Consider the following 27,996-nt stretch of genomic DNA (forward strand, 5'->3'; position numbering starts at 1 on the left):
GCCAATAATTTTGCAATGTTATGGGTGGTCTATAAAGGGTCTCATGAATTATGTGACAGTAAATTACTTAGAAACCCGTTTAGCCAAACAACCAAGTCATTTCTGTAGCCTCTGAGATAATTTGCCCAGAGAATCTGTTCTAAAAACTGCTAAAAATTGGAGTAAAGTACCACTTCATGTGGAGGGATACTGCAAAGATCTTTCCATAGTACCTACACAATGCCATGTATGGGCACATTGTAGGCAGTACTCCACTACATGGGTTATAAATAACTACCACTAAAGTTAAGATTCATAATATAACAATATATGAGCATCAACTTCAATGCACCATGGTAAACCAAATTTTGCATTAAAAGACCTTCTTTTGTTTCCTGAACTGAATCGGTAATTTGACTAAAATGCAATCGGTAATTTGACTAAAATGCAATCTGTCTAACTTTACATAATTATGGAATGGAATGGAATGTAAAATTTAGCCCAAAGGCCAAGTGCTGGGACCTAAATGGTCATTCAGCTCTTTAAAATACTCTAATTATGAACTGGAATATATTAACAACTCAAATGTACAAGATTACATAACATTAAAGGACCCAAACATCAGTTCAACATTAACTCAGCATCAAAATTTAATTTTTCATCTGCTTCACAAGAGATTTATGCCAACTTTAATAAGAATGTTCTCATCTACAGAATCAGAACTAAGAAGCAGAAGGAAAATAACTTTAATGCTGTATTTAGTATGAACTGACAGCTTCATAACAGAAGCTCTATAAAAAGTTCTAAACATTAAATTTTGTCAATTTTGAAAACTAGCTCAATAAGTTGTTGTAAGTATTAGGAGCCAATATTTCACCTGATTAGTGAGCATTATATCAGAGAAGTTTGAATGCTTAATGATGACATTAGGATATCAGTACAGACTACTCTACTTTGAACCCCAAAACTGAAGATGGGACAGCTTGCTAAACAATATGGTGTTGGAAATGTCAGAACATGAGATAACAAATACAAATGTAAGCATTAAAACACTTGGGTTGAAAAATTTACTTAACTTTAACAGATACAAAATAATTATTCCACAGGAAACAATCATTCCTCACTCTAATGTGATCTCAAGTTTAGAATCGTAACTAATCATCTGAAAAACAAAACCCAACTGAAATAAAGTATATTTATAACAAAAAATATCAGCTTCATGTACCTAAAACACTAAATTCCTCAGAAAACAACTATGGAACACAGATTTCCTCTGCAAAAACTATCATATTCAGGGCTTGCAAACAAGCAGCCATCAGAAAGAAGAATGAATGTTTTCTAAAGTTATTAGTATAAATAACTGAACAATCTATACTAGATAACTTCAAAAAAGAAGAATAATTACTTAAAATGGCCACAGTACTATACCGTTCACTGGGTACAGTCGACCCCCATTAAAGTGGCTGCTCTGGGCAGAGGCAAAAAAGGCCACTGTAAGGAAATAGCCAGAACAAAAATGCAATATTAAGTCATTGTAATGAATGTTATCAAAAAGGGGTTAATGAGCTGGGTTGCCTTAACTCCAGTGGCCAATGTTAGGGTGTGGCCACTGTAATGAGTCGACTGTTTTAAACCAGTACAGAAGTAAGAACTGACGATAAATTTGCCTAGCAGAGTACATCATGGAATTTGGACTACGCTTAATGCTTTCTTAATTTCCATTCAGTACTAAATTGCCAACAATATATCAGTTCTTACTGGGTAAAATCAAAACTTTAGAATTTAAGCAAACTGACAAGCTAGGATTCAACTCATGACAGTCATAAATAAGGCTAAAAAAATAAAGAAAAAGGAAAAAATGCACATCAAAGTTTCAATACAACTTACCTGCATTTTTGCTGGAAGAATCTCTATAGGTGCCATTTATAATTGCAAGTTCCATTAACTGCCGCTTCTTGAGCTCATCTTCTCCATCCGCCTATAGGATAAAGTATAAATTAATTAATTTCAAAGTGTACTGAATGACATCTAATAAAAATATTTCGCTGAGCTTATAAATATATGATAAAGTAAACTAACAAATGGTCAAGTCACTCATAAAACACTACCAAAAGCCAAACATGGCAAAAATAAAGACCATGGATACATATTTGATCTTAGTTCATCATGACTAATTCACATCCTTTAAATTAAAATCAGTACAAAATAACAGCAATGCAGCATTACCAATTCTTACCTTTTTTTAATTATATTAATGCAAAGTATATAAGAAAGTAATAACAAAAAATATCTCACCGATGGAACCAAGAGCTTTCTTATTTCTTCAATAGCTCTCTGAATCTTGATCTTGGCTCTGTTGTCAGTGTCTTCTACTGTGATCAGCACATGCAAGTCTTCATTTAAGTGCTCCCAATTTGGTTTGCCACGATTTTGTTCCTCCTGCAACATATTCTTGGTCAATAAATGTATAAACTTTTTTTTTATATATCACAGGACCATTAGGTACCATTCATGTTTGATATTTACATGTAAAACAAACTGAGTTTTAGTAGCTTTAAATTTTATGAATACTGTAGCTGGTAAAATACATATTTTTACCTGCAGTTTATTTTTGCAAAGATTTTCCTTACTATAAAAGCACATAGCTAATGGTCTAAGTTCATCTGATTTCACACAAACATAATACTACATTCAACTTTCAACAAGACAAAAATGCAAATTACATTAAATCTAGTTCCAAGTTTTTCCTTTTATTAAATTACTGGGGGTTAAAATTACAAACTAAAAGGGAACTCACTTACCCAACTTTCTTCTTCCTGATCTTACTACAGTACCTATCTTTGTCAACATCACTTGCTAAACTCATTGTGCATGTTGTATAAAATTTATCACACTTTGATCAACTTTTGTATTCAGACCTTCCAAGACTATCCAATTCACCTTGTAGTACTCTGTTTCAGTTATGACCTATTATGGAATGATTTTCCTAGTCATTTAGTTGAATGATTTGAAATTCGGATGTTCAAATTATGTGCAAATGTATTTTTACTGAGCTGGCACAAATGAATCTCACTTCATAATTCAAGTGTTTTTTTCTCTTGTTTTTGATATTTCTCTTATATACTTTTTTCTTTACTTTCCCACTTAATTTTCTGTAGTGGGCTGATTTCCATATTGGAACCCTTAGGCATGTAGCAACCTGCATTTCCAACTAAGGTTGCTGCCTCGCTATAATAAGAACACTGTAGTACAGTAATAATAATTATTACAATTTACTGAAGGTCATCAGTAAATGTGCAAGAAAAATTCAACCTTGTAAACATGTACAGTATATGACCTTCCTTCTGCTGCACTGTTACACTACTGTGCCTTTTTTGGATTGTAACTTGAAGTATTAGGTATAATTTTTAAGTATAATACATCAAATCACAGTGAACTCCAAAAACCCTGATGCAGTAGAAAAAGGAGAACAGCTTGCAGAATTAAGAAATGTGGCTCACAGTAAATAATTTCAAGGCCTTAGGTATTCAAAATATATAAATAATACCTCAGCTTATCAGACTTCTTTACTTATCAGCTAAATTATAAAGATGGTTTACTTGCTAGACTAGATTTTCAGACTCATACATTTTGAGATAAAAAAAAATATTCAAATGAAAACGAAGTTAACACACATATGGACATATTAATTTCAAATACAGCATAACTGAAAATAATTTGTTTTCCTGATGCATATAAAAAGTTACACTGTACATTTAAAATGCATGATAAGTGTATATTACAATTAAATTTAAACTACAAACTACACAGAATCACTGTTAGCTATATGCTATTTTGAAAATGTTCAAGTGTGATAAAATATTGACTTTTCTGAAAAACTTTCATCCCACACGAGGGGTATTTTGTCGTCCATCATAATAAAATACTACAGGGTGGTTCTCTAGTCATTACAGTAAGGCAGACTTCCGGAGGGCAACAGCTGTGTGACTACAATTCCCACTGGAACTAAGATTATTTCAAACTCTGAGAACTATGGTCATCATCACCAACATCACAGGTTGATCAAGAATTGCAACTTGGTTGGATATACTACAAGGTCTTTGTTCTTAGTTGCACTTTGTTACTTATTGTAACCCCAGACCCACGAAGCATTTAAGTTCAGGGGCTACTATAATTAGTAAATAGTGAGGTTCAATTCGCAAGTTTTTACACCTTACCTTATAAGTGAAGAGTCTATCTGCAGCTTGTAAATATAAAAAATTTATTACCTCACATTATTATCAGAGCAAACGAGAGAGAGAGAGAGAGAGAGAGAGAGAGAGAGAGAGAGAGAGAGAGAGAGAGAGAGAGAGAGAGAGAGAGAGAGAGAGAGAGAGAGAGAGACTATCACTGGGGCAAAATTATAAATCCAAAGTCCATTTCACTAAAGTGTATAAATAAAGAGCATTAGGACAGTACTGCCAGACCCTGAAAACCTCCAACATTAGTTATATACTCTTGTGAAAGTATTACAGAATCAACTTCTCTTCCTTGCTAGACTGAAGAGGTGTTAAGGAAGTATTCCTAATGTGGATTAACGTCTTGTATTCCTAATCCTAATGAAAAAAAAATAGTAATAAAATTTGTGACCTTTTAAACAACACTGTTCATGTGTGTTTCCAATGAAGGTGACTATTTCAATAAATCTGAGAAAAAAGAAGAATGAGAAATTCATAACTCTCACACATTTAACAAAAGAGCACGGTTTCCGAGTGATGCTAACCAAGAGAGAAAAAAAAATGAACACCAATATTCAAAGGAACAGGCTACAGAATACAAGGTCTTAAACAGAAGCAGCAAAGCTTCTGCAAGCAACTGCTTTCAGAAGTTAGAAAGAAGTGTGAGTCCCTTACCTTTTTCTTATCTCTCATGGACCCCTTTCCGCGTACCATTATTTTACAGCCAGTCTCATTCTCCAACTGTTTGGCTGTCATGCCCCGAGGCCCAAGTATCCGACCCACGAAGTTGAACTGAAAATACACAAAAAATGTACACAAATATCTCAACAGAAAGAAATGAAACCATAACACTAAGCTTAAACAAGAATTAAAAAAAATTAAAATTATGTGAAACACCCTAAACAGTTTAACTAACAAAACAAAACACAATATTACCATTAAGTACAATTAAAGTAGCATGTAATGAAAGCTAAAAAATATAGCTAGCTGATGCAACCAACAGCAAAATAATTCATTAATTATTCTAAATATTACAATAATAACTACAATGACAACTAATTTCTTTTACACCTAACTGTAGGTTTTTCTTCCGGGGAAATTTTGTTTAATAAAATGCCACAAGTGGACTACAGTACAAAATGGAATCTTTCCAATTAATGATCCATAGTTAAAAATCCTTAGAAAAGGAAGATTCAAATGTGTTTCTATGACACCATTCACCATTTAAAAAAAATGAATGTAAACTTGCCGTTGTGGCAGAAATCTGTCTTCTCTTTATATACACGCATCCTATCTCTCAAAAACTGCAGCAATTATAAGTTTTCATATTTGTCATAGCAATTATTTGAACCAAATAAAACACTTTCCTGACTAAGCAAACAACAGAAAATAAAAAGCACATGCAGAGAGAGAGAGAGAGAGAGAGAGAGAGAGAGAGAGAGAGAGAGAGAGAGAGAGAGAGTGCCATGACCATCCATCCCATTGCTAAATTGGAAACATCTATTTCCATCACTTTATTTCTGTTCTGAGGAAGAGGTGACGTGACACACTCACTTTTCCCATAAGAGTTGGCAGTAATGCAACATCTGTACAACAGCATCTCACTTATGCAAAGGCAAGAACACAGTCAAAATCTAAATGTTCCTTTGCAATACAGCAGGATATGCTATGTGAGAGCAATGTGAGGTCATCACTAACCCATATTACATACCACCTATTAAACATATGGAAATAAAAACCTTGCACCATACACAGAATCAAACCAGATGATGTCCCAAGATGAACATACACCACATGCACATTATAAATGGTGTGAGGGAGACAGAAGGGGGAAGGGAGGGAGGAAGGGGGAAGGTGACTTGAGCGTTTGTCCATCTGTGCGTTAGGGAAGTGGTGAGGTGGGAGGAGGGGTGGAACCAGAGCAAGACATAAGTGGGTGGATGGGTGGGGGTTATTAATACCTATGGTGCCGTTTGAGAGCAACTCTGCATCTACTATATTTAGCCACTTCACCTCAAGCCGCCCACACCCATCCGCCCATTTCATACTTGCATGCATACTTACTACCTCCATCAATTACTCAATGCAACATATTTTTCACAATGCCTTCAGTTGTTATGTAAAATCCCTAGTCTTATGACTTCCTCCACAGGAAATCTTCAGTGACATCCGTCTCCACAAACTAAACAGTATCCTCAAAACTTTTTCTAACACATCATGACGGCTCTTTTTACACCCTCTTCAGCTTCTGTCCTAATTCTTCCTAGCTCATTCTTCTTGCTTATTCACCTACCTGAATCTTTACCAGTTAGCCATTCATATTTTCAACGAAAAGGTCACAGTAGATGCATCTAACTACGATTCACTTCAAAAGGGAATGCCAGTGACCCACATCATTCCAGTCTCCCCTTGTACCCTACAGTCAAGGAGTCACGAAACTACAGTATTAAATCTAAAAATAAATTTGAATACCTTCAAGATTAAATCTCAGCTCTGATCACATGTTCAATACACCAAACACCATTCCATTTTCCATATATATGAGAGAGAGAGAGAGAGAGAGAGAGAGAGAGAGAGAGAGAGAGAGAGAGAGAGAGAGAGAGAGAGAGAGAGAGAGAGAGAGAGAGAGAGAGAATTTTTCCATACAAGCGAATCTAACAAACATTTTTTATGAAGATAACATTTTTGTCTTTAAAGGTGGGCCAAAGTTCGGCCAGCTGTAACATGCCCACTGAATTCTAATGTGTAACAAACCCATTTCATTCATTCAACTAAAATGTAACCACTCAATATGTCTCTATAATAAAGAGGAATCATAATTAAGTTTTAATATATACATATGCATACATGCAATTTATTCAGTGACATACAGCTCTCATTACCCACTTGCTCTGAATAAGTCGCAGCAATTAATTTGCATAAGGTGCCCTGCAGTACAGTACATATGACTAACTGAGCTCCTAAACAAACTGGCGCCTTAAGAGCTGTACTTCCGCAAGCTGACAAGTAAGATATACAGGAAGACTGTCACAAGAATTGAGATTGTTGAGCTGTTGGCCATTCTTTAGTGCAAAGAAGTCAACCGCTAAAATTCCTTACATTGAGCAAAGTTTTTGTGTGTTGTCTGATGACTTCTATAGTTATGTAAGTTAATGACTGCAGATTCAATGAACCCTTACTTACATATAGCACACTTTCATATGAGAGAGAGAGAGAGAGAGAGAGAGAGAGAGAGAGAGAGAGAGAGAGAGAGAGAGAGAGAGAGAGAGAGAGAGAGAGAGAGAGAGAGCGCATTCTTGGAAGACCACCAAACAAAACATAACTACCACCAACTCCTCATCTCTCTATCTTCAACCGAAACCACGAAATGGCAGCATCCATCGTCATCTTCTAAAAACACTGCCACAAAAATAACAAGACCCCAGGAGGAATAGAGTAAATGCATCAGCAGCAGCAATGGCCAATCATCCCATTTATAATGTCTTGCTCAATCTCTTAGTACTGTACAACAACAAAAAATCACAGGCCAAACATTTTATTTGGATCTATCTTTTAAGTTACATTAAGTGAAGACCTTGATGACACAATACTGCAACATCATTATAGTACACTTAAATCATGGATATGAAATACTACAGCCGTGATTTTAGTACAGTATTTCTATAATTTCTATGATAATGGTTAACATTATAACGATGGTCATAATATTTCTAGGATAATGATAATGGAAATACTATAACCAAGATTATAGCACTTCTATATTAATATTAATAGAAATACTAAAACCGTGTTCACTGGAACACTATAACTATAATCATATGAAGACACATGAAAGAATGGATCAGGATAAACCACTATAATGTATTCATTAGTGACAAAAACAATTACTATAACCACTTGAGATATAATATAATATATGTGTGTGTGCATATATATGTGTGTGTGTGTATATATATATATATATATATATATATATATATATATATATATATATACATATACACATACACACGCAAAGCAGGACCCAAGTGTTTCCACCACTCCCAGGTGCAGATGAAACATCAAGAACACAGTCTCCAGAAGTGCCAAGATCAACTTTATGACGACAAGCTCGTGGCACAACCAACAAGTAAGACAGAGGCCTCCCTTTAACACTGGGCTGGAGAGAGAGAGAGAGAGAGAGAGAGAGAGAGAGAGAGAGAGAGAGAGAGAGAGGTTGCATTGGGTAACAAATTATGTCAAGGAGGCAAGCAAGGTCACCCTCAAACCAATTTTGGTATTAATGAAGGTACTGTGTGAATCAATGGAGAGAGAGAGAGAGAGAGAGAGAGAGAGAGAGAGAGAGAGAGAGAGAGAGAGAGAGAGAGAGAGAGGGGTTGCATCGGGTAACAAATTATGTCAAAAAGGCAAGCAAGGTCACCCTCAAACAATTTTGGTATTAATGAAGGTACTGTGTGAATCAATGTAGAGAGAGAGAGAGAGAGAGAGAGAGAGAGAGAGAGAGAGAGAGAGAGAGAGAGAGAGAGAGAGAGAGAGAGAAGAATTACATATGAAGAAACTACATTATCTTCGTATTTGTTCGTTTTGGCAATAAAACCAACAGCCACACAAGGGATAATTGATCTGAAGGTAAAGTGTGTGGGTGGCACCAAGTATGAAGAGAAGATGCAATAAACAATGGTTCTGAGATTCTAGTGAAATGAGCCTAAACACTTGCATATCAAAATAAATTTCGAAAAACTTGTCATCCATGAGAATATAAAAATTTTAAATATATACAACACGAGGACGACGGATACCAAAATACAAAAAAAAAAAAATCGAAATTACAGATATGTGGCTTCATACGAAGGTAATCCCTTTAGAAAATTACATACACATTGAAATACATAAAGATATTCAAATGTGTACCTTGCATCATAAAACCGCCAACTACATAAAAAAACACGTGGGAGAAAACGAAGTACCTTGAGCTCCATGAAAACAAAATCCTCTTTTATTCTTAACGACAGCAAAGATTGGTTTTACTCGAGATATTTATTTCTCACCTGTACTCAAGGCTCTGAGCTCATTAAAAACATTTGCACCTTCGCTATACTAAATCACAGGGAAGGATGTATGAAAACAACACAGCAATGACACTTTCTAACTTAAATAAATTAGTACTAACTCTAATCATACTTAAAAGGAAAATAAAATATCTAAATACTAATATATGGGGGAAATGATGACAGGAATATTCGATAATTCTTTTGAGCAATTTTACATATGGATACTTCAGTAATAAGATTATGAATAGGATTCGCTTTCGCTGCAAACACATTTTACATATAAAATACTGCAAATCTACAGCTGGAGTTTAAGAAACTCGTGAGCGAATACAGAATTAGGAAAAATGCAACTGTGTTCTGTCTATCACCTCAAACCTTTTGACAACGACAACTACTAAGAAATTCCAAGTCCAAATATGGTATAATGTTTACACGTTCTCCACAACAGCTGATCATAACATCGGCAAGGAACTGGCACCCAAGTTTCCTAATAAAATAAGCAGCAATAGATGGTCTTTGGATAACCTGCGACGTTTCTTTCCTTGGCGTCCACAACTTACAACAGTTACCAGAAGTACGATCGGCGGAAACCAAGAGGAGGAGGCTCCGCATAACTATTTCCCAAGGTCTAGACCTTGCTATTTCCTATGGTAATTGGAAAGCAAATTCAAACATAAGGGTTAATAGTCCTCTCCTATTTCAGAAATGTGTCTTCGGGATCGGACCAGCACTAAAATACCACTGCCAACATATTCCTAGTCAATGTTCTAAATAAACGTGAGATTGAGATGTCCATGCAAACAATACACGTGATCTGAGTATTACACGAAACCTCTTACGTGAGGGCTACGTGTTCACATAGAAATCCCTCTCATTGATAGAGAAATGGAACTCATAGAAAAAGACAAAATAAATTCCTCTAAAAATATGTATTACCTCGAACGGGCAGAAAACTAGGAATACTCTTGATTGTCACCTTTGCACGGAATGAAAGAACGTGAGGAGCAACAGATAATATTAATGGTGGCTAACGTATCAAGACTTGGAAATCCGCCTGAATGTGGTAAGTATCAGTATGTCAACGAAACCTACTTTAAATGTAAACATCGGTAAGTTGCTTTCAATTTAAAGTGGTTCAATATCAAGCATCAAGCACACCATCTTATACTGGTTGTTATAATCTGAACGATTACAGGACGAGGTATAATCAAGCAGGGAGAAGTATAAATAAGATGGTCTGGTCTACTTGGCGGATTACCCGTGATTGATAGTACAGACTACCGGTAGTGTGCATGTGAAGAAATGAAACAAGACGAAAATACCTCGGTCGATGGCGCTCAGAATAAAGAGCTATATCCGCAATCTGTCTCAAAACTCCCAAGGCAACATAGGTCACAGGGGTGTATTCGGGCAAACTAATCATAAGGATTTTCCCCTTATATTTCCAAGCCATGCTTTCCCTATGCTGTAGACTACGTTCAGTCGTGTTTTCGTTATTAGAGGAATCTCTTCGCAACCTAAAAAAAATTTCAATGGATGTGAAGACCAAGGACAAACTCTCATGACTTTCTTTCCGAGTACCAACATGGCAGAGGGTAGGCGATGAGCTAACGAAAAGACAATCACGTACCAGAGCAAAAAATATATAATAAAAAAAAGCGACACGTAATTATCTAACGAAAATGAAGGGCATTTGACGTACACCAGTCACATATTTGCAAAAATCTTACTCGAACTCTCGAAAATAGACTTTCATATTCACTGATTTCTCATGCCATATACCAGCTTATAAACCGTAATGTTGCCCCCCTCACACACTCAAAACGAAGAAATGTTACTTGAAAAGTTATTGTACCTTCCTGGCGTTAAGACTATCTAATAAGTGTCCAAGACAAAAACTTTTAAGACAAAGGAGCAGTTCATCACGCAAAGAGGAAAAATAGACTGGGGCTGAGAATCACAAAGACCCCAACATATGGAAGGAAATCTCCTTACCCCCGACCATCCCACGCCCGTTAAATATTTCCGATGGAGCTGATAACGATAGTAAAGTTCACGAAGACACACACAAACACACACAGAGAGAGAGAGAGAGAGAGAGAGAGAGAGAGAGAGAGACTTGTTCTAACGGAATGCATCAGTTCATCAATACTACGGAAACCGACGTTAAGAGTTCGGGCGAGACGTTAACAATCTGACGTTTGTTGCAACGAAAAGTATAAATATATTAGCCAACGAATTAAGCCAGGAATTATCCTCAGACGTTTACATGCACGGAAAGGCAAAAATGATTAGTGAATTCCTATTTAAAACGTTTCTGAATATGATCTGAAAAACAGGAAAAGGAAAATGTGTTGTGCATCATGTAACGCATCTACTTCTACAGGTATGCCACTGAGTAATAAGTGTTCTCTTTGCTATTTTGTCTTCTGCTAGAACATAAAATCTACATATCCTTCTACTACTGAATAGGTCGACTCTATGATATATAATATAGAGGCAACTATTTACGCCACTTGCACAGGAAAACAGGTCTCAAAAGAACATGCGGTCTAATTTTTATTTCAAACACAGAATTTAATTTCTTCATAAGGCGCATGTTGGAATTCTGAATACTACAGCCAATCATATGAATACACATTCCTCCTGCTCATAATTCAGTGCTGGCCTACATCTAGTCTGACTGCTACCCGTGGAGAGGGTATCACCAACAGAACCAATCATTCATTCTTTTCCTTGTGAAGCCAAGTGAAGATTTAGTAGTTGTATGTTGTTTATGTAATGTATATGTTACCGGCAGTGTGTGAAAATCAGGCATTTTATAGAATGCCTAGGCAATATATACAATGTATGAGGTTTTTAGGCAAGGTATGAAATATCTATTGTTGCATACTTTTCCTAGGCATTACAAAGAATGAAAGGTACTAATCTGACAAAGTGTAAAATTGGAAAGGTCTTTTCAAATAAAATGTCTGAAAATGAAACAACACAAAAATTAACATGTCTCATAATGAAAATGGAAAGTACAACAATGTGCTTCAAAATAAACGAAAAAAAAAAAACGAAATGAAGAACAGGATATTCTTACTGAGAGAACAAGAGAATCACAACAACAATTAAAATTGTTTCATAGTGAAATGGCAAAGTACAATAATGCACTTCAAAATAAACGAAAAAAAAAACGAAATGAAGGAATCCAGGTAAAAAAAAAGTCACAATAATCTTTCCTAGATAGTGACTCTCAAGGGTTTTAACCCCGTTTGCGTCCACCTTTGCGGTGTGTTTAGTACAAGCCTGTTGGGGATTTCCGTATAACATAAACAAAAGACTAAATATCAAAAGGATAATAACCCCCTACAAATATTGTGAATTTTCCCCTGTAACTACTGTATATTACCGGCCACCATAATGTGAGTTTTTCCTGTGACTTTTTTCTTAGCCAAATTTGTGACTTTTTTTTTCGTGTGACTTATTACCGGCCACCAAATGAAGTACAAGACATTATTACTGGGAGAACAAGAGAATCACAACAACAATTAAAAATTAATGTTTCATAATGAAATAGGAAAGTACAACAATGCGTTTCAAAATAAACGAAAAAAATACAAAATGAAGTACAGGATATTCTTACTGGAAGAACAAGAGAATCACAACTCATCTGTCCTGACTGACTTGACTACCGGCCAGGCTCTGTGGCGGCAAACCCGGCCGTCACTAACGAGACTACCGTATTTTATACTTTGCCGGTTTGTCATTTGGCATTGTATAGAGTGCCTAGGAAATGAATGAAATATCAAGTATTTCATACTCTGACGGCGATTTTCGGCACTGTACATACTGCCTAGGCATTCTATAAAATGCCGGTTTTCACACAGCCGGTAACATACTGTATATAATCAAAGGTCTTTCGAGGTCAGGAGTCAAACTTTTGTCTTTCGATTTTCCTGTTCTGCTTAAGGTTACAAGACTCTCCTCTGAAAATCTGCTTGGGTAAACACTACAGTGTAGATGCATTTGAGCCAAAACAAGTGGCTTAAACAACCACGTCAATGCAACTTCCACCTAGGGTGTACAAGTATCCTTAGTTTATGAATAAAATCAGGCTTGAGGATTACACAAAACAAAGAACTGATACTCCAGAGATACAAGGATGCAACAACCTAACGAAGCCCAATTCACTTCTGAAAACAAGTCATCAAAACTTCACAAATGCGTTCTTGCAAATAGATGATAAAGAACGTGTATTCACTTGAAAAAAAAAAAAAACTTGATAACATCGGTTCCTATTAAGCTTGGACGATGGCTATGGTCCCATATATCACACAACTGTCAACATTCCACCACCACAAAAAAAAGTCAATGAAAAAAATCCATCTCGATTGTAAATTCTCATGATTAATTACTGTCAGTTACAACCCCAACAAGTATGTGAAGTACAAGCAATAACGCATATTCGTACATGAAGGAAATAAAGATATTCCACATCTACTGATTCAAAAGAATGTACACACGGACTGACATTTTCTCCCGCACGCTGTGGACGTATTGACGGACGAACCACACATGTCTACTCTTCCGTATCTTGAAAAAAAGGGGGGGGGGGACAGAGACAACTGAATGTTGAATTAATTAGAAGAAAATACGAAATTTCGCTACTGAAAAAAATATAAAAATTACACCAAAATAACGGTCTCGTATTCTATGTTTAACTTGCATTAGAATCGGATAAACAAATATTTTCCTAAAATATACCTTCAGTTTTAATCGACTTATGAGCCTAAACTAAGACAGAAAATATGTTTAAATTAAAATGAAACATCAGAACTATACACACCGCTACAGATTCCCAAGGAAATCACGTCACAAATTCTAACTTAATTGGTCTAAAGGAAAATTGCCGTGGCCAACTTCATAACACGAAAGATAAAATATGAAAAGAACAGCACAAGGGGCGAAGGGAAAGAACAAGAGCTCCTGGTGGGGAAGGCGATGCTAGAAGGGCGAAGAAAAGATAATATTTACCTTGAACTGGTGTAAACACCCAGGGGAAGGCGTCGACGTAGAAAATGCGACAGACCACACACTCTTGGGGCAGCTGCGTTGGGCGTTAACATACAAGCGGGCTAAAGGCAACTTCAACAAACTTTACGACAAAATTAAGAGAAATGTCAGATAAAGCCCTGAGTTCAAGAATCATCGAACTTCAACCAGTTTCAACCTTCTCATGCAACGGGTAATGCTCATGAGAGATACAGTAAGGGTTACAAAGGAAACGCATCACTTGGTCACATACGGAAGGGAAACGAGGAAGGAGTGCAAAGTCGGAAATAAACAAAACTATCAAACAAAATTGAAACATCTCCATATTCAAGTCTTGCGAGTAATCATTGCACTAACTTTCCTAGCTCCCAGAACAGATGAAGAACAGAGGGACGGTAACGTAAAGATGCACCCATCGATTTATCACGTCGTCGGGAAAGTAAAGTACATTTCAGTTTAACAGGTAATCTGATGTCTACACTGGAATCACTAAAAGAAATCTGATGTTCACAATGGAATCAATAAAAGAAATCTGATGTCCACGATGGAATCAATAAAAGATATCTGATGTCTACAACGGAATTACTAAAAGAAATCTGATTCTACGATGGAATCACTAAAAGAATTCTGATGTCTAAGATGGAATCAATAAAAGAAATCTGATGTCTACGATGGAATCAATAAAAGAAATCTGATGTCCACGATGGAATCAATAAAAGAAATCTGATACAACGGAATTACTAAAAGAAATCTGATGTCTACAACGGAATTACTAAAAGAATTCTGATGTCTAAGATGGAATCAATAAAAGAAATCTGATGTCTACGATGGAATCAATAAAAGAAATCTGATGGCTCAAATGGAATCACAAAAAGAAATCTGATGGCTCAAATGGAATCACAAAAAGAAATCTGATGTCTACAACGGAATCACTAAAAGAAATCTGATGTCTAAGATGGAATCAATAAAAGAAATCTGATGTTCACGATGGAATCATAAAAAAGAAATCTGATGACTCAAATGGAATCACTAAAAGAAGTCCGATGTCTACAACGGAATCACTAAAAGAAATCAGATGTCTACAACGGAATCACTAAAAGAAATCTGATGTCCACGATGGAATCAATAAAAGAAATCTGATGACTAAAATGGAATCACATAAAGAAAGCTGATGTCTACAATGGAATCACTAAGACAAATTTGATGTCTACGATGGAATCAAAAGAAATCTGATGACTACAATGGAATCACATAAAGAAATCTGATGCCTACAACAGAATCACTAAAAGAAATCTAATGTTGGGATCAGTAAAAAATAAAACCTGCTGTCTACGATGGAATCACAATATGAAATCTGCTGTCTACAGACATCTGCTGTCTACAATGGAATCGCAATAAAAAATCTGATGTCTACAACGGAATCACTAAAAAATCTGATGTCTACAATGGAATCACAGTAAGAAAAATGGTGTCTACAATGGAATCACAATAAGAAATCTGTCTACAATGGAATCACTAAAAGAAATCTGATGTCTGCAATGAAATCTCAATAAGAAATCTGTTGCTACAATGGAATAACTAAAAGAAATCTGATGTCTACAATGGCATCCCGATAAGAAATATGCTGTCTACAATGGAATCACTAAATCTGATGTCTACAATGGAATCACTATAAGAAATCTACTTACTACAGTGGAATCACTAAAAGAAATCCGATGGCTATAATGGAATCGCTAAAATAAATCCAATGGCTATAATGGAATCACTAAAAGAAATCTGATGGATATAATGGAATTCCTAAAAGAAATGTAATGGATAAAACGGGATCACTAAAAGGAATCTGATGTCTACAAAAGAATCACTAAAAGAAATCTGATGGATATAATGGAATCACAAAAAGAAATCTGCTGTCTACAATGGAATCACTAAAAGAAATCTGATGTCTACAATAGCATCATAATAAGAAATCTGATGTCTACAATGGGAATCACTAAAAGAAATCTGATGTCTACAATGGAATCACAATACGAAATCTGCTGTCTACAAAGGAATCACTAAAACAAACTTGATGGATATATTGGAATCACTAAAAGAAACCTGAGGGATATAATGGAATCACAATAAGAAACCTACTGTCTACAGAGGAATCACCCAAAGAAATCCGATGGCTATAATGGAATCACTAAAAGATATCTGATGTCTACAAAGGAACCACTACAAGAAATCTGATGGATATAATGGAATCACTAAAAGAAATCCGATGGCTATAATGAAATCACTACAGGAAATCCGATGGCTATAATGGAATCGCTAAATGAAATCTGACGGTTAGAATGCAATCACAAAAGAAATCCATTGGCTATAATGGAATCAATAGAAGAAATCTGATGGTTATAATGGAATCACTAAAAGAAATCTGACAGCTATAATGAAATCATTAAAGAATCTAGCTAGCTCAAATGAAATTACTAGAAAGAAATTTGATGTCTACGATGGAATCAAAAGAAATCTGATGACTACAATGGAATCACAATAAGAAATCTGCTGTCTACAAAAGGAATCACTCAAAGAAATCCGATGACTATAAAGGAATCATTCAAAGAAATCTGATGGTTATAGTGGAATCACAAAAAGAAACCCGATGGCTATAACGAACTCACTAAAAGAAACCTGACGGCTATAATGGATTCACTAAAGAAGTCTGATGGCTGCAATGAAGTCATTAAAGAAATCTGCTAGCTAAAATGAAATTACTAGAAAGAAATCGGACGGATATAACGGACTCACAAACAAAAATCTGACAGCTAAAATGAAATCATTAAAGAATCTAGCTAGCTCAAATGAAATTACTAGAAAGAAATCGGTTGGCTATAGTAAAATTACTAGAAAGAGTAAGAGGCAACAGCACTGAAGTATGTTACACTCCAAATTACCATAAACTTTTAAAACAAGCCCAAACAGAATCGAGAGTAAATGAGTCACCCAGTTTCTTAGGTGAAAATTTTCAAATAATTCCTTCGCCGGCAGGCAGGACTATTCTACAGTTGAATATTTTGAACAAGAATGATCTTCTATTAGCCTGTCAATCAAAGCTATATGTGACTTTTGCCCCTATCGAGATGAACCAGTAAAATTGCCAGCAACGAAGCCAACCACCAACGAACCCTGGCCAGCCGAAAAATCTGGTATTTAGTGATATTACATTCCCAGAAATAAAACTTTAATGACAGGAGTTTTCAGGTATTATACGAATATCTACAAGAATCTCCTGTAGAGAAAAAGCGTGAAATTGTCAATCAGAACAACATTTTGTAAAATTAAGGCGGTAAATGTTATGTTTCATATCGCAGAATTATCCTTAACTAAAACTAGTCGGATTACACGAGTATTAATATATCTGCAGGGAACATCGGTATGCTTGCAAAATAATGGCGCTATATCGACATCGTAAAAATTACTTTATGGACTGACAAACGCAAGTGACAAACTCGTCTGTCGACATACACAACCTGCGACTCGAAGACGGGAGTGAAATCTGTTGAAATGGCTACGATGGAATGCCACCTTTTCCACCGTCGCACGAGAGAGAGAGAGAGAGAGAAGAGAGAGAGAGAGAGAGAGAGAGAGAGAGAGAGATTCCAGGATTCCTCGGATGGGCAGAATCACCAAGTGTGATAATGTTTAACAAACGAGAGTATTTTAGCAAATAAAAATAATTACGCCATTAAAGCAACCCAGTAAACAATACATACTTCATTTCTGGTTTATTAAACGCTGCAAAAGAAAATTATTTAACAAATATGAATAACATTAGAGAGAGAGAGAGAGAGAGAGAGAGAGAGAGAGAGAGAGAGAGAGAGAGAGAGAGAGAGAGAGAGAGAATCCATTCTAGCAGCCTGGTAAACTCATCACCGTATCTCGCCGCGATCTCCCGACCTTCCCCCCGGGTCCTTCCTACCCCCCAACCCCCAAGGGGAAGTGTAACAGTTAAGCAGAGGTATGCACTAGGTTCATGTAAGCATCCACGCCGTCATAAAGACGTCACAATATTAAGTTATGAAAACGACAAACGTCACAGTGAATGAAGTTCGTTAACAACCAGACACGAAGTGTGATATATGCAATCGAGGGCCAGGGTAAGCTCAGGGATGCTGTGACGCGGCCACACTCCTCCGTGTGGGAAGAGCATTCAGCGCATAGACATCCTCTGTAGCAAATCTCAGGAGACTGGCTTTATTTGGCCCCGAACGGTTCAAATTTATAGCCAGATTCGTATTTAACTTCAAGTTTTCCTGATACGCTCTACATTCCAATATTATCAGCCCCTTCTTAAAGATGGCATGTCACGAGCACTCTATATACGAACTTTTATATATAATAAAAATGAACGTATTAGTAGTAATTATCATGAAATAAAACTCAAAATATCAGATTTGCGACAAAAACTCAAGATTCTCTTGAAACTAATCCAAAGTTATGGTAAAAACATTCAAGTCCAACAATTACCGCACAAGCTACTGAGTCAATTATAGGGCACCTGACAGACAGATAGAAAAGACTAAGGGAATATAACTGAGACACAGACAGAGATTGAGGTGTCTCTCTCAAGCTTCCGGGCAGTGACAGTATCGCAACATGTCACTGCGATATCCACCTGGCTGTAATTATTTCCAAAATCCCCGCCCCCGATAACCTTGAATTGTTGTTTAATTTCAATCATTTTACTTGAGGACGACAAGACTTCTGTGTTTTATACTTCCACTGATTCTGCTGCACGCACGTAAGCAACGGTACCGTGTACAAATTACTGGCAAGCCGATGCAATATAATGAGAGAAAAACACGAACAAAGCTAAAAAAAAAAATAATGATTTGACTATACCCACTGTTCGCACGTAATAACGGAGAAGTTGTAAAATATAACTCTGATCCGTCTCATCGGACAATTCGGTCACCGGCACTCAAGCGCACGAAACTGGAAACTCACAGCGAGTTCGTCAAGAACGGACGTCATCCCGCCATTGTTTGGAAAACTTGTCTAATTTAATAACATTCAATATTCATCATTTATACTATTTTAAAACACACTCTGAATGATAATTATACCTACGTAGAAAAAGGTTTAGAAAAGATTTGATACAATATTTTAATCAAATATACGAAGATCTTTTAACTTATACTGAGCAGTTCTCTCCGATATGATACAATTTAAAGGCAAAAAATTATGATGCTTTTATTCTTAATCACCGACAATATTCAACATGGCTCTTGGCACATCACAATTCAACTGGAAAAAAGGTGTTGCATCAAAACTGAATATTTTACAAAGAATGCGGTTTTTCAGGTTGAATATCCAATCAAATTCCAGAATCCCTGTTTGGAATTAATCCGCTTACATAGCTCACCCAGCTCTCTCTCCCCAAAACACACACACACACACACACAAAAGAAAGTCTTTTCCACCGCTAATAATGACAATAGATTCTCTTTTAAATTATTTCCATCATTGAATCCCAAATGGAAATTGTCCTATACACCCAAAGGAACGAAACTCGTACAACCCATGTTCATGGGGCATTCTAAGAAGTAAACTTTTGAAAAGCTGCGCCATCCTCCCAGTCTCTCTCTCCCAACCACATACTTGACCAGTGATTCCTTATTCCCTGGAGATTCCGAGAGGAGGATGGAGAAGACGAGGCTTCATATGTGGTAGGCACATCATGTGCGTGTTCTGGCTATAAAAGGTGGTGGTGGTGGTGGAGGGGGTAGAGGAAAGGGCATGCCAGAAGGATGATTGGAGAGAGAAAGAGAGAGGGGGAGGGGGGCGGCAGGCGTCTCCTCTGTGAGCTCACTACAGACTTGGCACCGAGGATGGCAAGAGGCGGTCCAAGAAGTGCTTCAAGACCAATGTTGGCACTCAGAGATACTGTGCAAACAAACGTACGAACACTCAAAACGAGTGTGTGTGAATTACACGTACATAAGTACGGCGTGTGTTTGTGCGTGCAAGTATTCAACTGACAGCTTTTACTAGTCTCCAGTAAAGCCAATTAGTTCGGGTACCTTAAAAATAAGCTCAACATTCAATTTCCAACACGCAATCGCAAGAAAGCGACTGTTGACTTCTAGCTGTTATTATAGAAACGGCAGTAAGAGACAAACAAGTTGCTCAACAAACGAAAGAACGTGTGAACACATAACAGGGCCTAATATCCCACACTAACTAATGCCAAGAAAGTACCCACTTCGACTGACGCTAATTCTTACAAAATAAAACTAACAGTCTATCACAGAGAGAGAGAGAGAGAGAGAGAGAGAGAGAGAGAGAGAGAGAGAGAGAGAAACCCAAGTTATATTTTCAAAGATAAAGAACATCTAAAAGGACATTTCTTCAAAAAAATACAGTCTAAAAGCGCTAAAACAGAGATGATAGTCAGGAAATTAAGTCTGCTAGAACCCCAATATGTTCAGTCTGCATCTTAACAAATTTTACATGTCCACACTAAAGCATGAAAGGGTTTCCGAAGTAGGTATATTTTCAAAAAAGGTTACGGCTGCACTTTAAGATCTTCATTGTCAAAATCAATTTCTTGAATTCTACAAAAGTGAAATACATGAGCGTTAACATGCATGATGAGGTAATAACGGTTAAGTGACGAATGCATGGAGGGACTAGGAATGCCTACAAGAATACTAGGCAAAGGTCTGCCGATTTTTCTTGATATTAATTTTACGTACCAAAGCTTACGAGACGTTTCCCGATGAAACTATCACGCCAATTCACACGGTACGGCTTCTGAGACAATGCTTATTAAATAGCCCTAACAGCAGCACACGAGATACGCACCGAAGAAAAACAATCTACAGCGCATTCGTAAATAATGGATCTATTTGATATATACAGTACAACTAGCGGTGTATCCTCGGTGGAGGAGAAAATGTTGGTAATATAAGAGCCTATACAGACTCACGCCCTCTGCGAATAATCATTCTCTTTTCGGCCTTCGCTTCCCTGAAGAAGCTGTTAGTGTCCCTTCAATCATTATGCACTGCATGTCTTAATTCTTTAATAAAATTCAATAACTATATTTCGAACCGACAGCTATGCAAATACAGCTAAAACTGTAAATTATGTGAGAGAGAGAGAGAGAGAGAGAGAGAGAGAGAGAGAGAGAGAGAGAGAGAGAGAGAGAGAGAGAGAGAGAGAGAGAAATAACGTCTTACGATTGAAAATCTCAAGAATATAACGGGTAGGTGCCTTGTCACTACTAGAGACAAACTCCCTAAGAACCCGAGACCTACAGCAACTAGAATTCCATTGCGAATAGCCACTTGTACGGCCCACATGGAACCAGGTCTCCCAAGCGACTAACATGACGCCTCATTCAGTTGGCCCGGGTGAATAATAGAGCAATTTTACTTGCGAAGATGAATGAAAAACTGAATAAAGAGAAAAATACGGGAACTGAAACGGACTGGGATCAAGGAGAGTACAGAGAATACAATGATAGGATGGGAAAGTATCGGACGATTTAGAGCAAAGCGTCCAAGCCCTTCAATGCTACATAAACTCAACAAAGATAATGCTCGAGCATGACTTTAATAAGATAATTTAATCTAATTGCATGATGACTGAGGCGTAACTGTTCTTAAACAGACTTACAAGTGCTCTACACGTAAACCTAGCGTGCTCCTTTTTTTTTTTTTTTTTTTTTTTTTTTGCTCAAGATTTTTAACGTTTTTCAATCAAATGAACCGATTTTAACAATGCTATGATCCACGTGATTCTCTCTCTCTCTCTCTCTCTCTCCAATTTGGTGTTGTAAAAACTCCTCTCAGCCCTGGTTTCGAAACCACGAAAAACGCTTCCAAATTCTCCGTGACGATCTTTAACCAACTACAAAAATTTCCAATTCCAACACTTGAGCTAAGAGGGAATATAGATCCAACAACAACAAAAATTAACAGGAGAGAGAGAGAGAGAGAGAGAGAGAGAGAGAGAGAGAGAGAGAGAGAGAGAGAGAGAGAGAGAAATTATGAACCAGACACTGTGCAGGAATCTAGTTCTTATGACTAAGTGGCGCTCTCACAAACATCATCATTGTTATAGTTCATTTCTATTACTAATTTGAGTACATATAATGTCAAGGAAATGAAGAATGATCTTCAGCAAATGTCTCCTGAAAAACGCTACTTTTATCATATCATCAAATGACAAAATATAGAAAACTGATTGTAAATTGATGGAACCGTGACGAACAGTAACAAAAGACAAAGTTGCATAGCCAATGCAATCACAAACCAATATGCAATTATAACAACTAAAATTCACATAAAACCAACAAAACTGTTTTACTCCAAACTATAATATATATATATATATATATATATATATATATATATATATATATATATATATATATATATATATATATATATATATATATATATATATATATATATATATATATATATATATATATATATATATATACATATACACACACACATGAGAGAGAGAGAGAGAGAGAGAGAGAGAGAGAGAGAGAGAGAGAGAGAGAGAGCTACTTTCACAACTTCCTACACAGTATCACTAGTGCAAACCTAGACAGAGGCTAATGCAGACGTAGGCATTCTCAATTGCTCAATTAGAGCACATGACTCATGCCAACTTTTCTAGCGGGGCTATTCAATATTATGAGTGTATCAATCCGAATTCATTGTACTGTTTTCCAGTCCACTCTATCCCGTCTGCACTATGAAGATTCCTGGATTTTTGAGCGCTCTCATTTCACCCTGTACCCGCCAACCGAACCATTTTTCTGTCTCCTTCACCAATTTCTGCCGCAACTTTTGAATATCATTGCATTTACACCAACCCATCTCTTCTAGTCTCAGTAAGTGGCTAAGGCACCTCAAACCCCCGTTGTAGTTCACCTGTTTTAAACCAATGTTATCTATTAGTTTAACGCTCCTCTAGTCTTGTGGAAGTGATGGCTCGTTCGTCTCTAGTGCACCGGGGTTCGATCCTTGAACCGAACAAGGAAATAAATGCCATGGACGAGTTTCTTCCGAAATCAAGTTTACCTCTGTTGGCCAATAAGTGAATGATGTACCTGGTAGTTAATCAGCTGTTGTGCATCGCTACTAGAGAGGGAGGCAGGCGGGGGGGAGATGATAAGACGAGTGATTCTTACTCCGTCAAAATAAATAAATCACTATTTATCTGAGAACAGGAAGGCCCCACTGCCTCGACGAGGAAATCCCCAACCGCCATGGGGTGGAACCTATCTACTGTCAAATCTAAAAATATAACTCCTTCTCTATATGCATTATATACGGGTACATAAACACTTAAAAGTAAAACCGAGCAGTGTCTGTCAGAGGAAAAAACTATTGTTTCTGGCATTGAAAATGTGCTTGCATCAACAGCGCCAACCAAGACATGTTTATTATCATAATGTAGGTCGCCCGCAATTGATGTAGTTTTGGCAATGACGGAGGGGAACTAGGAATGGCATAGTTTCGATAAGAGAGAGAGAGAGAGAGAGAGAGAGAGAGAGAGAGAGAGAGAGAGAGAGAGAGAGAGACTTCCAGCAGATCGTTTCCACTGGGGTATAACACCGTCTTGGGCCCCTTCCTGAGAACACTGAAAACAACATTGTTATATGTGATTTCGAAAATGAATACAAGGGGTCACATCGAGTATGAACTACGCCCCTTAATGGGGTCGAAAGGAGCAATGGCACTGCATCTTGAAACATCCGGTGACACATCCAGGGACCTGTCGAACTTACGCTTGAATGTGTGCTGTCTGACTGGTGATGGTTGAAATGCAGTAAAGACCGTTCCATACGTTAAAGACTGTGAGTGCAACTCGTGATGTACAAACACTCCCGACTGGGATATGATATAGATTACGTTGGGGTGGAGGTCATATAACACCAGTTCTGAGACTATGGTGGAACTTAAGGGCAAAAGTGCATGGTTTGGAAGGACTGTTGGCGAATTCGGAAAAAATCCCTCAGGTTTCCTAATTGTATACTATTTCCAGATCTCATCGATATGCTGGATGGTGTGTGTGTGTGTGTGTGTGTGTGTGTGTGTGTGTGTGTGTGTGTGTGTGAGAGAGAGAGAGAGAGAGAGAGAGAGAGAGAGAGAGAGAGAGAGAGAGAGAGAGAGAGAGTAAAATTAAGAATGAATTACACTGAACCCCAAAATGAGAGGAGGAGGGAGCAGGTGTTGGGGGGAGGGGGAATGAGCATGTTGACGTAAAGGGCCCTTCCCCTGTTTAGCGTAATGACAATATGGCGCCACGCCACTCATTGCTGCATTCACCATATGTTGAGGAGGGAGCGCAAGTGATGGGAGGGAGTGACTGAGTCTGGAGGACATGCAGACCATAACACTACCTAATATTGCGCTGGGGACGACTTTCCCTCCTACGAAATCTCGATGACGCAAGCGAACTCCATATAACCACAAGTCTCCTATACGACTTCATTCATACAAATTTCGTCGACTACTTAGTAAATGGTGATGGAACATCATACAAGAGGAATACCTGCATGTAAAAAGGTGTCTATATATATATATATATATATATATATATATATATATATATATATATATATATATATATATATATATATATATATATAAAATTCATAACAAAAAGGTCTGACGATGCCTCACAGAACCAGACAAGTGTCACACTTCACAATATAAACAATATATAGATACATAGAACACAAATAAATATACTAAGAAATTAATAAAAAAAATTAATAACACAAGCGATCCAGCCATCATGTAAGACAACTGTTGTCTAAGCCCCCTTACTTCAAGTCATGGCACTTTTAAGCATATAATACTGACGGACATACCAACACATGCATCCTTAATATCCTGATGAAAAGAACATTTTGCACTATTCATGCCTTGAGCGAGCCTCAGTTTTGTATTTTCCCATCTAATTTAATAACTTACCTAAATTTCTAGAAATTTAAGTGAAATTTCATGAAAAGAAAATACGCACAAAGATTAATGAATTAACTGCAAAATTACTTAGCAAAAAATTATGATTTTTTGTGACAACAAAATAAACATCGGTCTTATTTTCCTTTGTGTCAGGTTTTTCTATTGCCATGTTGTTAGCATTCTTTCACACGCGGCCACGTTTTCTATGCCAGGTGTTTCCTAGGCGTCCAAAATGCCTAGAGCCGATTCAGTATTTATATACCTCGGGGCTCTCTTCACTTGAAAGGCCTAGGTGATGACATCAGCAGAAGCGCGGAAAGACTACAGGTTAATCTTTCCAATGAAACAAGACAACCTTTTTTCAAACCTAAAAGTTAACAGCGTCGTTGCCCTTTCGTTTTATGACACCGGTTTCCTACACAAATCCTAAATCAGTTCACGGATCGTTGACCTTTAAGACGTTACTTCGATACCCAAGCTCGCTCGCTCGCTCTCACTCTCTCTCTTTCTCTCTCTCTCTCTCACATGCAAAAAAAAAATCGAAAAGGAAATATCCTTCGCAAAAGATGAGAACGAGACATCAGAATTAATTCTCCCGAAGACATAACCGCAGGTTGCCTTGCAGTTACATACCTGCAACCCCAAATACTGAGATGAAAAAACATGGAGACAATACCCTGCTAAAGGTACGGTCCAAAGACCGTGGGCAGGGGAGTGGTGGGACTAGGAAGCAGGGTGAATGAGATGCCGAGGTCAGTGGTGACTGAGTCCAGGTGAATGAAGAGGCTATAATAATTCATTGAACCTGAGAGAGAGAGAGAGAGAGAGAGAGAGAGAGAGAGAGAGAGAGAGAGAGAGAGAGAGAGAGAGAAACTACTGTATCTAACTCTAACATGATTTTCGTATTTATATATATGCATCAAAAGTAAAAATAAAATAAAACTTGGTATACGGTAAATGAGAGTTATTTTGGATTAGAACTACCTCTAAATTGCATTTATAAATCGGGGGTAAACAATATTTTGAAGCCTAGACAAAATCACAAAAGAGAAATAACGAAGTGAAGGGAGAAGGAGTTAGGAGATAACGTCTGAATGTCGTAATTAACATGGGTGAGTCACATCTTGGGGCGCGAGAGGAGGAGGAGGAGGAGGAGGAGGAGGAGGAGGAGGAGGAGGAGGAGGAGGAGGAGGAGGGGAGGAAGGAGGGAGGGAGGGAGGGAGAGATGGGGGGATTCTGATCATTCTTTCTCTGCTTAACAATGTTGAATCTGTTCTTTAATGGATTCTTTCGATCTCCGTGTGTTCCGGAGTGTATGAAACCTTAACTTCGTTAATTTAAGCCGGACAGGGAGCCTACGAACGCGAAGGGGGCGGGGAGTTCTTGAAGACAGATACTGGTACTGGAGGTAGCGAGTCTTCGTCGTTATCCCGCACCCCCCCCAACCCCAGCAGGAGGTATAGACCCTCCTTGGGGAAGTATATGGCCCGTTCTGTGCCATATGAGGCCAACGGAGGTCACAGGGGTCACTACACACCTCCAACTAAACATCGAGTTGACTCAACGCATATTTCACATTCAGAAGGTGGCCGGAACACCCGAACCAAACTCAGGGAGGAACAGAGCTCGCCACCAGCTGGGTTTTCATGACCAGCTGCGAAAGGGCAAAACACTACAGCACCGCGACTGGTGGGACTTCCTCCTCACTCCCTTCATCTGTTCTCCCCCTTCCTCTTCCCTCCTTGACGCCCCCTCCCCAACTCATCTACCTCACTCAGCACCGCCTCCAGCATCCCGTTCTAAGTCTCCTCCTCCTCCCCCTCCTCCACCTCCACCTCCTCCTCCTCCTACAGTTATCGCCAATTCCAGACGAATACCCTCACTCAGTCAACCGCTCTTAAATCTTGGCCGCCCTAACAACAGCTTCAAGGAGCCGCACATTTTACGTTCATTGGACGTCAAAGCAGAACCCTCAAGAAACGCACAATGACAGCGAAACACTCTTCTTCTCACCTGAAAAAACAATTTTCACCCATCGAGAATACGCAGCATGAGAGACTTTCGGATTTCCCCCACGACAGGGACAATGAGAACACAATGCACAGATATCAAAGACGAGAAAAGGAAGGCATTGCAAGGGACATGGCCTCCAGTGATGGAAGAAGGCAGAAAGGAGGGGGTAGAGGAGGACACGGGGGGTCGACCTTGTAGAAGTTCGACAAGGTAAGCAGCAAGTGGATATTGGAGGGGTGAAGGGGTGGGGGACTCATGGGATGTTGTCCGTGGGTGTACTCAACTCACTGGGACGGGAGGAGGAGATAGAACACAGCACAGCAGGAGAGACTGAGGTGGGTGGGGTAGAGACACAACATTCCTGCAGTCATCAACACAACACCCTACCGACCACGTAACAGTAGTGACCAACCATCATAGTTGCTCAGACAAACATAGGTAGCCAATGGGCCATCGCTATCTAGCTTCAGAGCATGTTATTACTAAGAGAAGAAATTCAGTTCTGGGAATTTCTCAAACTCTCTCCCTCTTGAATTGCATTACCAAGGTTACTTGCCTTCGTAAGTCAGACCTGCGGAATTCTTGTGTACTAATAATCTTTCCTTTATTAAACGTTCAAGTCCGGACAAGAAGACGCAAGTTCCCTAAGCCTTAAGAAAAAAGACAAACCACAAATTATGTGAAGCTCTTCTACTACCGCTGAAGTAACTACTTGCT

The 27,996-nt window shown here is 37.9% G+C and overlaps 1 protein-coding gene across 8 annotated transcripts in view; it reads right to left on the reverse strand.

The window, feature by feature from the left end:
* The window catches only part of how (protein held out wings), a 188,270-nt gene that overhangs the window by 13,364 nt on the left and 146,910 nt on the right, over positions 1-27,996 (reverse strand). For 4 of the 8 annotated variants that reach the window (XM_067097075.1, XM_067097066.1, XM_067097093.1 and 1 more), the window contains exons 3-6: positions 4,872-4,988; positions 2,275-2,418; positions 1,867-1,957; positions 1,408-1,470 (exon numbers count right to left, since the gene is read on the reverse strand). In XM_067097075.1, the coding sequence (XP_066953176.1) occupies positions 1,408-1,470; positions 1,867-1,957; positions 2,275-2,418; positions 4,872-4,988 (415 nt within the window). The remainder of the gene's footprint in view (positions 1-1,407; positions 1,471-1,866; positions 1,958-2,274; positions 2,419-4,871; positions 4,989-27,996) is intronic. The other 4 variants (XM_067097087.1, XM_067097083.1, XM_067097097.1 and 1 more) reach the window with 1 other exon arrangement.

The sequence above is a fragment of the Macrobrachium rosenbergii genome, chromosome 4 (genome assembly GCF_040412425.1).
Source record: "Macrobrachium rosenbergii isolate ZJJX-2024 chromosome 4, ASM4041242v1, whole genome shotgun sequence".
Classification (NCBI taxonomy): Eukaryota; Metazoa; Arthropoda; class Malacostraca; order Decapoda; family Palaemonidae; genus Macrobrachium; species Macrobrachium rosenbergii.